The sequence below is a fragment of the Protomyctophum parallelum genome (genome assembly GCF_964188405.1).
Source record: "Protomyctophum parallelum genome assembly, chromosome: 4".
Lineage (NCBI taxonomy): Eukaryota > Metazoa > Chordata > Actinopteri > Myctophiformes > Myctophidae > Protomyctophum > Protomyctophum parallelum.
This window is the reverse complement of record NC_139700.1, coordinates 47,970,731-47,984,722: the sequence shown is the minus strand read 5'-3', so window position 1 is coordinate 47,984,722 and position 13,992 is coordinate 47,970,731. Positions and strand designations below refer to the sequence as shown.

Genomic DNA, 13,992 nt, shown 5'->3' with positions numbered 1-13,992 from the left:
CCTACATTTTGTTTAAACATATTGAAATGTGTGGGTCTGTTTACATTTTGTTTTTAATTATTATTATTTCAAAACATCAAACATCTTTAGTTTTGGGTCTGAGAGGCTGAATCACATCAAATGGTGGTCCTCCGTGGCTCAAATGCTGAATAAATAATGGTCTTCGCTTGCTTCTCTCGCAAACAAGTCAGTACCTGGCAACTAACAACACTGAAGCAAGCCTAGCCCAGAGGCTAGCAGCATTAGCATAGCATCGACCTCCTCTGCTCTATCTGACACACACACACACACACACACACACTAGTGTTATTATTATTATCATTCCACAGCGCTGCAGACTGCCTGCCAGCGACACAAACACATCTCTCTGTGTGAAACGGACTGCCATGAAGACATGTCAATGATTCCTCAGTGTTGACAAGACCGTGTTTGTTTACATCACTGAGGTAAGGTAACTTAACATGATGACAGCCATAGTAGGCCTATGGAGCTTAGCCTAGTAGTGCTAAGTTCTGCTAACTGCTATATAGTTTGTTGTTTGTTTGTTTAGGAGTGACATGTGATATATTATGGCTCATAGAAAGCTAATGTTGACAACAAGACAAGTTGTCATTGTTGTTGTTGCCCATGCCAGCAGCATATTGTGATACAGTGTCAGTTAGAATGTTGTGCAATGTGCAGTGTGTGTGTGTGTGTGTGTGTGTGTGTGTGTGTGTATGCGCGCGCGCGCGTGCGTGCGGGGTGTACAGTGGATACACCCACATGGTGACAGACGGTGGGCACTGAGGAAGAGTGGGAACCTGCAGGCTAGTAAGGTGTAAAAAATGTAATATTTGTCTGTCTATGATGTTCACTCCAGAGTGACGTTTTCATGGTCAGTGTGATGATTTTGGGTGTCATGTCAATGTCATCATCAGTGGCAAAGCCAGACCTGACGTTTTGAGTGGCCATGAGTGGGTGGGTGGGCCTGCATGCACGCACGTGACGCCTCCAACACATGTATTTATTTATTATAAAAACAAAAACAACTGTCTTTCTGGGGTGGGGGGGGGGTCAGGCCTGTCATCTGCTGGTGTTGGTCCATCAAGTCCAGAGTCAACACAGCCATATATCAGGATATTATAGAGCACTTTGGCCCCTTTTCCACCGGTTGGTTGACATGGGAACCAGTTCAGTTCTTTTTGGTTCTTAGTCCATGAGCCAGAGCTCCAAAATTGGAACGTGAATTGAAGTGGGCAAAACCATACCTATATTAGATTGTTATCACCATGACACTTCCCCAATTGAGTACTTACACGAAGACAATGATTTATTGTATTACAAATTTAACAGTTTTAAATATGCAAATGAGGCATTATGTAGGACAATATGCAAAATAATCGAAAATATGAAAAAGCTACTACTGTGGAAGGGTTATCATGTATTTATTTACTTGTATTGATCCTATAAACAATTTAATATAGGGTATAGTTCTTCCACAAAATGTTGGAGCTCTGGCTCATGGACTAAAAACCAAAAATAACTGAACCGGTTCTCTTTGGGAACCAACCTGTGGAAAAGGGGTCTTTGTGCTGTACGTTCACAGGCTTTATGGATATTTTCCTTTCCAAGCTGGATTTGGCACCTGCCCACAGTACAAAACTACTAGTACCTGGTGTACAGTATTACTGTGCTTAACTGACCAGCTAACTGGCCTGACCTGAAACCCACAGAGAATCTATGTTGTATTGGCAAGAGGAAGGTGTGCCTGAACAATACGAATGAATTTAAAGGCTGTTATCAAAGCAAACCTGGGCTTCCATAACACCATAACATTGCCACAGGCAGATCACCTCCATGCCACGACCCGTTGTTTTGTTCAAAAGTAGCCCAGACCAAGTATTGACTACATTTGACTGTACATACATTAAATGTATTTTTCAGATGGTTGACATTTATGGATTAAAAAACCATATTTCTTTGTGGTCTAAATATCCTATTTTGAGATAGGATTTTTTGAGTTGCATGCCATAAGATAATAATAATACAAAAAAGGTTTTAAATATTTCATGTGCAATGAATTGAGAATATATGAAAGTTTCACTTTTTGAAGATGAACTTTTGCACAATATTCAATTTTTTTAAGAAGGAGCTGTGTGTACACACACACACACACACACACACACACACACGTGTGTTTGATCCACGGTCATCATCCAGTGGTCACAGCACAGCCAGGCTGCTATGCTGAGCTCCGTGAGAAGTCCGGGGGGCGGTCATTGACCTCTCCTCTTCCCCTGGGAGAGAGCTGGTTTGCAGTGTTGTTTTCGTCGACTAATGTTCGTCGACTACCTTTTTTTCACTGGCGAAAACTAAACGGAAACTAAACGAAAACTAAGCTACGATGACTAAAACTAAGACTGATAATTTCATCAACAAATAAAAACTAGACTAAAATGTTTAAAAAGTGTAAAAAACTAAAATGTAAAAATGGGACTAGTGGACAAGAGTATAAGACTAGAGCTGGGACTCGATTAAAAAATTTAATCTAATTAATCAGAGTCTTTGCGATTAATTAATCTAGATTAATCGCATTTTAATCGCATATCAATATTCAACCCGAGAACAGCGAGAAACCTTTTTTTTAAATGTTTTTTGGTATCCCAGTGAATCAACGAATAGTGACTACAGGATACCACTCATTTTCAACATTTTACTATCATTAATATACCTGTTGTGGAAATAATAATAAAAAGTCACCCCATTCTGTGTTGCCTAGAACTGGAGGTCTGAATTTTTTTTAGTAACAGTAACAAGTACATCTCAGTGTACTCACAAAGCTGTACTTACTTCATATTGTTACTGTTTTTTGTCAGACCTTCAGTTCTAGGCAACACAAAATGGGGTGACTTTTTATTATTTCCAGTTTTCAGTACTATAGAAAAGCGCCCAGTGAGAAACGTTCCGCGGTGAAAAAAAAGGTGCGATTAATTTATCTGTAGTTAATCGCGATTAATTTTTCTGTAGTTAATTAATCTAAATTAATCGCAATTAGTCCCGGCCCTATATAAGACACAAGTCATTTTACACTTGCTTTCATGCTGAACATAGCCGTAGATCTTGTACATCTGCTATTTTCAGCAAGTGTGAAATCTGTCATTAGGGACGCCATCAAGGCTCGCCAAAATACATTTTGGTCGACTAAATCAACCGTAGATTTCGACTAAAATCTTAAATGATGTTTAGTCGACTAAAACTAGACTAACACTAAATCCTTCCAGGTGACTAAAATGTGACTAAAACTAAATGGAAACTATTCAAAAGACTGACTAAAACTAAAATCTAAATTTGCTGCCAAAAAGAACACTGCTGGGTTGTAAGTGACCAGTTTGCACCGCTTCGACGATTTGTTACGATATTAACTTGTATTTTTTTCATAAATATGCTATATATTCTTGCCATGATTTGGTTCCATGTGAGGACACTCGAGTTACAAACCCTGTCCATTTGGTTAATGATTGTGACAGGCCTACTGATAACATAACACATATACTGTATCTGACACAATGGGATTAATTTGGTTTCATATTACACTCAAGAGTAAAAGTTTAAGATGGTTTGGTTTCGCAACTCTGAATCATTTAGCTGGGGACCACATGGAACCCCCTCGAGGACCACTGGTTGAGAACCACTGATCTAAATGGCCAGCCTCAGGCAGACGGCTTGTACAATGTCATGGTTTTCATGCATGTTTAACCCATTAAGATCTGGGGACCAGATTCTCAATCATGACAGTTTAAAAAAAAGTTCCTATATCTGTGTGTAAACTTGCAAACTTTTTCATGTCAAGGACCCCAACACTGGCATGTATTTGGCCGCCGACCCCCATCTGAAAATGTTTTGTACCAGGGAGTGACCTACCAGAAACACATTTATGAGTTAAAAACGTTTGCTGTGAAAGAATATACATTCAAAGATTTGCACAGGATTTCACAATTAAATATAAACAAAATAACAAATAGCAGATCTACAAGCTCATACCCTACGGCACTCAGTGCCGCACCATGAGCTTGTAGATCTGCTATTTTCCAATGCAGGAATAAGGCTGCCAGCATCATGATGGATGCCACCCACCCACCCTGCACACGGTCTGTTCGCCCCCCTCCCTTCGGGCAGGAGGCTGCGCAGTATTAAGGCCAGCACCACCAGGAAGAAAAATAGCTTCTTCCCTGTAGCTGTGAGAATCATGAACTCTAGACCCTGAACTGTGACCTTTGCACCAGTGATCTGTTGATTACACATGGACTCTGCATTATGAACTTGAGCCGTGACAAACAAACTGTTTATTTTCATATGCTTTTCATGGGCACGTGCAATATCAGTGGGTTGGGGGAACGCACGTAATACCGACGGAGCAACGGGAGCATTAGTCCGACATGCGACTTCATGGTTAGGTTAGGGTTTGAGGTGGGTTGTCGTTTGTCAGACCAATGACTAGTCTGAGCAACATACTGCACCTGTGGGTTGTGCACTATAGGTTTTTTTATTTATATTTAGTGTTTTTAGACGTTACTGTATTTTACTTATTTTATGGCTGACCATGGACCTGGGTAATCAAATTCCGTTCTGTACGTAATAAAACTAGTATAAAACAATGGTTGAAGTGGTTAAAAGCGAAAGGTGACACAGATGTGTTCCAAAGGTCTGCGTTGTCCTGGCAGAACACGTGAGGCTCATGTGTTTCCATCCTGTGTTCTCCAGGAGCACGTCTCGTGTGTGTTTCTGGTCCTGTGTGTGTGTTCTCAAAGGAGGACATCTCGTGTGTGTTTCTGGTTCATTCTCAATGTTTCTGGTCCTGTGATTGTTCTGCAGGTCATCGAGGAGCCTCTCTCCGGCAGGCTGCAGCGTGATGACGTGTTCCTGCACACTCACCTCTGTGAGGGTCTTCTTGTACGCTGCTCACAGAGGTACATTTATTTACAAAATATTTCCACACTCACTCCAGAGGGCCACTATATTTCCACACTCACTCCAGAGGGCCACTATATTTCCACACTCACTCCAGAGGGCCACTATATTTCCACACTCACTCCAGAGGGCCACTATATTTCCACACTCACTCCAGAGGGCCACTATATTTCCACACTCACTCCAGAGGGCCACTATATTTCCACACTCACTCCAGAGGGCCACTATATTTCCACACTCACTCCAGAGGGCCACTATATTTCCACACTCACTCCAGAGGGCCACTATATTTCCACACTCACTCCAGAGGGCCACTATATTTTCACACTCACTCCAGAGGGCCAATATATTTCCACACTCACTCCAGAGGGCCACTATATTTTCACACTCACTCCAGAGGGCCAATATATTTCCACACTCACTCCAGAGGGCCACTATATTTCCACACTCACTCCAGAAAGCCACTATATTTCCACACTCACTCCAGAGGGCCACTATATTTCCACACTTACTCCAGAGGGCCACTATATTTCCACACTTACTCCAGAGGGCCACTATATTTCCACACTTACTCCAGAGGGCCACTATAGTTCCACACTCACTCCAGAGTCCCAAATTGCATATACCGTACTGTCTGGCAGAAACCTCATATCTCCGTATCTTAACTTGTGTGTATTTAGTGCCCTACTTTGGCACATTTCAGCATGTAGAGGTGGCTGAAATGTGCCTGAATAATGTGTTTTATATGCTGATAAGCAACCAGACACCATGTCGACCCTATTCTGATTCGGGTAGTGTGATGATGATGATGATGATGATGATGATGATGATAACAATAATAATGTATTTTCTTCCAGGTTTATCATGCTCCAGGCTCCAGTACTCTCTCAGCAGACAGGTCCAGGTCCAGCAGGGACCCCATGGACCCCCCAGGGTGAGGGTCCGGTCCTTCTCCCAGACGCCCACTGTCAGCTTTGCCTCTAAAGACGGCTCAGCGAAGGATAGCGACGGTGGAAAGGTAGTACTTTGATGGCCTAATGCTACTCCAGTGGTACAAACTAGTACTTTGATGGCCTAATGCTACTCCAGTGGTACAAACTAGTACTTTGATGGCCTAATGCTACTCCAGTGGTAATAACTAGTACTTTGATGGCCTAATGCTACTCCAGTGGTAATAACTAGTACTTTGATGGCGTAATGCTACTCCAGTGTGGTACAAACTAGTACTTTGATGGCCTAATGCTACTCCAGTGGTAATAACTAGTACTTTGATGGCGTAATGCTACTCCAGTGTGGTACAAACTAGTACTTTGATGGCCTAATGCTACTCCAGTGTGGTACAAACTAGTACTTTGATGGCCTAATGCTACTCCAGTGTGGTACAAACTAGTACTTTGATGGCCTAATGCTACTCCAGTGTGGTACAAACTAGTACTTTGATGGCCTAATGCTACTCCAGTGTGGTACAAACTAGTACTTTGATGGCGTAATGCTACTCCAATGTGGTACAAACTAGTACTTTGATGGCGTAATGCTACTCCAGTGTGGTACAAACTAGTACTTTGATGGCCTAATGCTACTCCAGTGGTACAAACTAGTACTTTGATGGCCTAATGCTACTCCAGTGGTAATAACTAGTACTTTGATGGCGTAATGCTACTCCAGTGTGGTACAAACTAGTACTTTGATGGCCTAATGCTACTCCAGTGTGGTACAAACTAGTACTTTGATGGCCTAATGCTACTCCAGTGTGGTACAAACTAGTACTTTGATGGCCTAATGCTACTCCAGTGTGGTACAAACTAGTACTTTGATGGCCTAATGCTACTCCAGTGTGGTACAAACTAGTACTTTGATGGCGTAATGCTACTCCAATGTGGTACAAACTAGTACTTTGATGGCGTAATGCTACTCCAGTGTGGTACAAACTAGTACTTTGATGGCCTAATGCTACTCCAGTGTGGTACAAACTAGTACTTTGATGGCCTAATGCTACTCCAGTGGTACAAACTAGTACTTTGATGGCGTAATGCTACTCCAGTGTGGTACAAACTAGTACTTTGATGGCCTAATGCTACTCCAGTGGTAAAAACTAGTACTTTGATGGCCTAATGCTACTCTAGTGGTAAAAACTAGTACTTTGATGGCCTAATGCTACTCCAGTGGTAAAAACTAGTACTTTGATGGCCTAATGCTACTCCAGTGGTAAAAACTAGTACTTTGATGGCGTAATGCTACTCCAGTGGTAATAACTAGTACTTTGATGGCGTAATGCTACTCCAGTGTGGTACAAACTAGTACTTTGATGGCCTAATGCTACTCCAGTGGTAAAAACTAGTACTTTGATGGCGTAATGCTACTCCAGTGTGGTACAAACTAGTACTTTGATGGCCTAATGCTACTCCAGTGGTAAAAACTAGTACTTTGATGGCGTAATGCTACTCCAGTGGTAATAACTAGTACTTTGATGGCGTAATGCTACTCCAGTGTGGTACAAACTAGTACTTTGATGGCCTAATGCTACTCCAGTGTGGTACAAACTAGTACTTTGATGGCCTAATGCTACTCCAGTGTGGTACAAACTAGTACTTTGATGGCCTAATGCTACTCCAGTGTGGTACAAACTAGTACTTTGATGGCCTAATGCTACTCCAGTGTGGTACAAACTAGTACTTTGATGGCGTAATGCTACTCCAATGTGGTACAAACTAGTACTTTGATGGCGTAATGCTACTCCAGTGTGGTACAAACTAGTACTTTGATGGCGTAATGCTACTCCAGTGTGGTACAAACTAGTACTTTGATGGCCTAATGCTACTCCAGTGTGGTACAAACTAGTACTTTGATGGCGTAATGCTACTCCAGTGTGGTACAAACTAGTACTTTGATGGCCTAATGCTACTCCAGTGTGGTACAAACTAGTACTTTGATGGCCTAATGCTACTCCAGTGTGGTACAAACTAGTACTTTGATGGCCTAATGCTACTCCAGTGTGGTACAAAGTAGTACTTTGATGGAGTAATGCTACTCCAGTGTGGTACAAACTAGTACTTTGATGGCATAATGCTACTCCAGTGTGGTAAAAACTAGTACTATTGAAAAATAGCAGATCTACAAGCTCATAGCGCGCCACCGAGTGGTGCGCTAAGAGCAATTTTTTTATCGTAAAAATGCGGCACAAATCTTTGAATATATATTCTTTCAGCGCGAACGTTTTTATTTATTTTGACTTCAGGCATAAATGGGTTAATGGCGTAATGCTACTCCAGTTTTATAAACTAAGTAACTGGCTTAATTTTAAAAGGTTGGGGAGAAAACTAAATTTGTGATTGAGTGTAGGCCTGTCATAATTATTACATATTGCAATTAATTGAGATAATCATTTGTGTGACAATGAATCGTCAACTTCCATTTGTAATCGTGACTAATGGTCCTAACTGAGTGTTGTGCATTGAGTCGTTTGTTTTTGTGGTCCTCAGAAAAGCCTCGGCGAGGGAAAGAGACTGTCTGGTTCTTCAGGAGGGTCAGGGAAGGGAGGAGACCATCTGCGCTGCCCCAAATGTGGAGATCCCTGCACGCATGTGGAGACCTTCGTATGTAAGTTACAACAAATGTGGAGATCCCTGCACGCATGTGGAGACCTTCGTATGTAAGTTACAACAAATGTGGAGATCCCTGCACGCATGTGGAGACCTTCGTATGTAAGTTACAACAAATGTGGAGATCCCTGCACGCATGTGGAGACCTTCATATGTAAGTTAACCCAAATGTGGAGACCTTTGTATGTAAGTTACCACAAATGTGGAGACCTTCGTATGTAAGTTACCACAAATGTGGAGACCTTCGTATGTAAGTTACCACAAATGTGGAGACCTTTGTATGTAAGTTACCCCAAATGTGGTGACCTTTGTATGTAAGTTACCCCAAATGTGGTGACCTTACACACACACACACACACACACACAGGGCGCAGCTGTAGCGCACACACACACACACACACACACACACACACACACACAACCACACACACACGAGCTGCGTTCGCTTCCCGCGTTTGCGCGTCTTACTTGTATGTAAGTTACCCCAAATGTGGAGACCTTCGTATGTAAATTACCCCAAATGTGGAGACCTTAAATTACCCCAAATGTGGAGATCCCTGCACGCATGTCGAGACCTTCGTATGTAAGTTACAACAAATGTGGAGACCTTCATATGTAAGTTACAACAAATGTGGAGACCTTCGTATGTACTGTAAGTTACAACAAATGTGGAGACCTTCGTATGTAAGTCTCAAATTCTGCACAAACCCTGCCCAGAAATGTATGCTAATTAGCCTCTGGTTCTGTGAAAAATAAATAATATACCAAATAATATACATTTAATATACATTAATATACATTTCATCTGCCCCTGGCGCCCTAACTGTACGGCAGACGGAAGTAGATGTGTTGGATGCGGCTCAAAGTGAACTTCAGGATCTCACATACTGTATCTAGTTTGTTGCCGTCCGGCCTCCCTAGCCCGTATTATTAAAGACAAAGGCCAAAACTCGATAGAACATCGTAAAAAGTGGCCGTTTTCAAGATGTTTTGGCCATTATCTCTAGAACGGAAGGTCAAATCTGCTCAGTTCAAAGCGTGTTGGATGCATGACTTTGAGGACATTAAGTGTATAATGACACCTTTTCTGGGTTTCCGGGCCTCACGGCATGGTATTAAGGCCAGGCTGGCCTTCATTTTCATGCAGAACCTACCGTTCTACTTCCTATCACATAAGCGTTGTGGTCTCACGTTTTGTGGATTCACTGTTTAGCCTGTTTACATGGAGATGGGAGGAGATGCATGGCGTTTTCAAAGATTTCCACTCTGGAAGGTGTTTTCACTTTGTTGTGTTTTCACCCTCCCGAAAACGCATAAAGGGACCCCAGCAAATGACACTTTATTTTGCCGTTTTCTATGGACACCGTTCTCGTGTAAAGGGGGTTTAAGTCACCTCATGACAACATGATTTTCATCTGGGGGTAAATGGGTGCTTTTTGTTTAATTATAATGTTTGTTAACCCTTAGATAGAATTTCTGTTGGCTTAGATAGCATTTGACTTAGACTTATAGCATGTTATGTAGACAGCACTATAATTGTATTGTATATAGTCATAGCACGCCATAGTACATATGTATAGCATAGTAGTGAATATGTATAGTTTATTATGTATAGTGTATGTATAGTTTCATCATATAGATATTCCACTGTTACCTTCTTAGCTTACGCATGTTTCATGATAAATGCTTTTATGTGATGTATTCCCATGCTTTTGTTCTTGCCTAAATGTAAGTCGCTCTGGATTAAGAGCGTCTGCTAAATGCCTAAATTGTAAATTGTAAATTGTTAACCGCCGCCCACGGTACCGATTGTAAAACTGCGACTGTCCAATGCCAAACCAAATAATTTAGCGTCCGTTGCTAAGGATGGCAAGCTTTTGTCCCCTCATAGCTGCCAGTGTTATTTTGCATGGTTGTGTTGTTGTTGTTGTTGTTGAACACATACACAGCTTAACGTCGGGAAAGTTACACGGATCACCCAACTACAGGTGATTGCAATAATACTAATCGCTGTAGTCTTACAATGCATTTCATGAAAACTCGTTAAAATGAATTGACCTTTTTTTCTCCCTCTAACATTTCTTCGTATTTCTATTTTATTGAAATAATGTCATGCACATTTTGTCCAGTGCATATCGCCTACTGCAGGCCTGGTTGACTAGATTTAGAAGACATTTTGAAGGTCTTACTACTGAAATGATTGATTATTTATATGGAGAAATCCCGTCATTTAACACGCATCTCATCTCAATGGCTGAGAAGGAAAGGTTGGCCACGTCTACTCGCTGCTAACGTGCCTATTGGACAAGGACGCGTTGGGGAGGGACTTGGTAACCACTGCTAACGTGCCAATAGAGCACCGAAGTCCTGACGTAACTCTCTCATCCCGACGATTCCCCTGGTTCGCGGAAGTAATGTCTCTATGGAGAATAACATGGGGTGATCTTAATATCGTCTACTATAAGCGTTGTGGTCCAAAAATAAACAAGCTGTCTCTGCGTTATTGTCAGGGAGGTGTCTCTGTATCGTTTGCAACAGTCAGTCACTCATATATGATACAGTCTGCTTCTAGCGAAAATCTAACTAATTCAGCAGCAGTAACATTAGCGTTTTCTCTCAGTCAGTTGATTCTTCATATCCATATGAGTGAAACGGCCGGGGTGACATGTTTATTTTTCAAACACAGTTGTTATATGAGGCGATCTAAAATCGCCTCAATGGGGATTTCAATGCAACTAAACAAATACATGAACCTGGGGACTGACGCCCTCTACTGAAAGTGACGTCAGACTTCGGTGCTCTATTGGACAAGGACGGGTTGGGGAGGGACTTAGCGAAGGGCTAATTCTATGCCTCTTCTTCTTCTTCTTCCAGCGTCGACGCGGTTTGTGAAATGCGAGAAATGCCACCATTTCTTCGTGGTTCTGTCTGAGACGGACAGTAAGAAGACCCTGAACAAAGAGGCCGACGCTGCTGCCGCCGAGGCCGTCAAAATGGCCTTCGATCACAAGCCTCCCCCTCCCCCCAAGAAGGTAACCCTCCCCAAGAAGGTAAAAACCCACCCGCCCCCTCCCCCCAAGAAGATAAGAACTCGCCCGCCCCCTCCCCCCAAGAAGGTAACCCCCCCCCAATAAGGTAAAAACTCGCCCACCCCCTCCCCCCAAGAAGATAAGAACTCCCTGTGTCCCCTAGGGTAGGTACCCTCACATGTTCTCCCCGTGTCCCCTACGGTAGGTACCCTCACATGTTCTCCCCGTGTCCCCTACGGTAGGTACCCTCACATGTTCTCCCCGTGTCCCCTAGGGTAGGTACCCTCACATGTTCTCCCCGTGTCCCCTACGGTAGGTGCCCTCACATGTTCTCCCCGTGTCCCCTACGGTAGGTGCCCTCACATGTTCTCCCCGTGTCCCCTACGGTAGGTAGGTAGGTACCCTCACAAAAACATGCAGTAATCCTGGTCTCTATACTGCCTCTCCTTGGCCAGCCGAAGGAGAAAATAATTGGTTGGAATAACGTGTTCCTTCCACGCGCTACGTCCAACCGGTGAAACTCCCCCATTAAGTGAAAAGAAGCAGCTTGGACGCTCAGACGCTTGGATGCAATGAAGGAAGCATGAGGTCAGTCCGTTGCTCTCCCCAGGTCTGCGGAGGGAGTTTAGAGCCCAAGATTACATTAGTTACACATGCTGAACTATGCTGTCGGTAAGCTATGTGTTTATTCCAGATCCATGCTGTCAGTCAGTTTACAGGTGTTTGTCTATTCCAGATCTATGCGTACCTGGACAAGTACGTGGTGGGTCAGTCGTACGCCAAGAAGGTGCTGGCCGTTGCCGTGTACAACCACTACAAGAGGATCTACAACAACATCCCTCCTGGAAGCCCCAGGACGGCCGCGGAGGTGGAGAAACCTGCCGCGCTCACGCCCCGCGGTCAGTGTCCATCTTAACCCATTCTGACCTGAGATCAGATTCTAAAAATGTCTATTACATCCTGACAGTTTCATTATTAACCCATTCTGACCTGAGATCAGATTCTAAAAGTGTCTTTGATTTTTCAAAAATAGCAGACCTACAAGCTCGTATCGCGCCACTCGGTAGATCTGCTATCGGTAGATCTGCTATTTTTTTTTTTTTTAAAGATATTTTTTTTGCGGCTTACGCCTTTTATTGATTTTTTAAGGGACAGATAGTAGGCTGACAGGAAACGGGAGAGAGATGGGGGGATGACATGCGGTAAAGGCCGTGTCGGGTTCGGGAGTCGAACCCGCGGCACACCGCGACTGGATCACCAGTCCGGTGCCCAGACCGTTACGCTACGGCCTGGGCCGATCTGCTATTTTTAAATAGCTAAAGCACGACACGATGCTAACACCAAAATGGCTTCCCGGTCAGAATGGGTTCAAACCTGCCGCGCTGACGCCCCGAAAACAGCTGATCTACAAGCTGTAGATCAGCTGTTTTCGGGGCCCATCTCAGCGCTCTTTATCTGGATTTCTAAACAAATTTGCTCCAACGGGGTGCGCACGCTTGTGCAATGCAATGCGATGGTCCGACATGCGCTGCTCCCGTGCTTGTGGTTATGGTTAGGTTAGGGATTGAGGTTTCGGATCAATAGTATGTCGGAACTAAAGCCTGTACCCGTTCCAACGCCAAAATCCTGTGTTGAGACATCGGGGGGGGGGGGGAAGCAATTCTCCTGAATGCTGCCTTCCAGTATGGCATTTGCATTTTTGAGTGGTGCAACCACTCCAAGGAACAGCAATGTCCGTGTTGGTTAACCTATGTGACTTTAACCTATGTGACTTTAAGTACCTATGAGTACCATTAGGGGTGCTGTTGTGCCATAAACAGAGAGAGAGAGAGAGATAGTGCTGCACTGTTGCCTGCTAATGAGAGAGAAAGAGAGGTGAGGTGGGGTGGGGGGGGGGTGGAGTTGCATCACTCAGTTCACACGGGTGTGATTTTTACGTACATCTGTAATCCATGTAACTCGAGAACCCTTCGCCCCCCCCACCGACTGGTTGTCCGGAAACGCCACAAAAGGCTCTGGTCAGGCTCTGCCAGTCAGTGGACCTAATGAGCCCAAGTCCCCTCACCTGTAGAATTCCCCGCCTCTGCCTCAGCCAATTTACTGCCATGGCAAACCCCCCCCACACCTGCCATTTGATTACTTAACCAGTCAGTTTGCACTCTTCAGATGCAGGCAGACAGACAGATACAGAGATCTCCATATATTATATGGGCACAAAAGGGACACAGACAGACGGTTAAAACAGTTGCTATGACAACGTGTATTGCATACTAGGTTCCTAGCTTGCATCGTTCCCAAGTAGGTACAGGTCTAGTTTATTATAAAGATTGTTCATTGTCTTCTTTAGAGATGTTAAATAGATTGTTTATTGTCTTCTTTCGAGCTGTTAAATGTTGATGTTCCTTTTTTTTTTATAG

General features: G+C 43.4%; 1 protein-coding gene across 2 annotated transcripts in view; it reads left to right on the top strand.

Annotated features, from left to right (window-relative positions):
• The first annotated feature begins 255 nt into the window (after nucleotides 1–255).
• The window catches only part of LOC310857705 (ATP-dependent clpX-like chaperone, mitochondrial), a 33,682-nt gene continuing 19,945 nt past the window's right edge, over nucleotides 256–13,992 (top strand). The window contains exons 1-6 of one of the 2 annotated variants that reach the window (XM_083763504.1): nucleotides 256–446; nucleotides 4,852–4,946; nucleotides 5,805–5,965; nucleotides 8,427–8,544; nucleotides 11,421–11,578; nucleotides 12,312–12,474. In XM_083763504.1, the coding sequence (XP_083619630.1) occupies nucleotides 4,889–4,946; nucleotides 5,805–5,965; nucleotides 8,427–8,544; nucleotides 11,421–11,578; nucleotides 12,312–12,474 (658 nt within the window). In that variant the 5' untranslated portion in view covers nucleotides 256–446; nucleotides 4,852–4,888. Of the gene's footprint in view, nucleotides 452–4,851; nucleotides 4,947–5,804; nucleotides 5,966–8,426; nucleotides 8,545–11,420; nucleotides 11,579–12,311; nucleotides 12,475–13,992 lie in introns of both variants that reach the window. The other variant, XM_083763505.1, reaches the window with a different exon arrangement.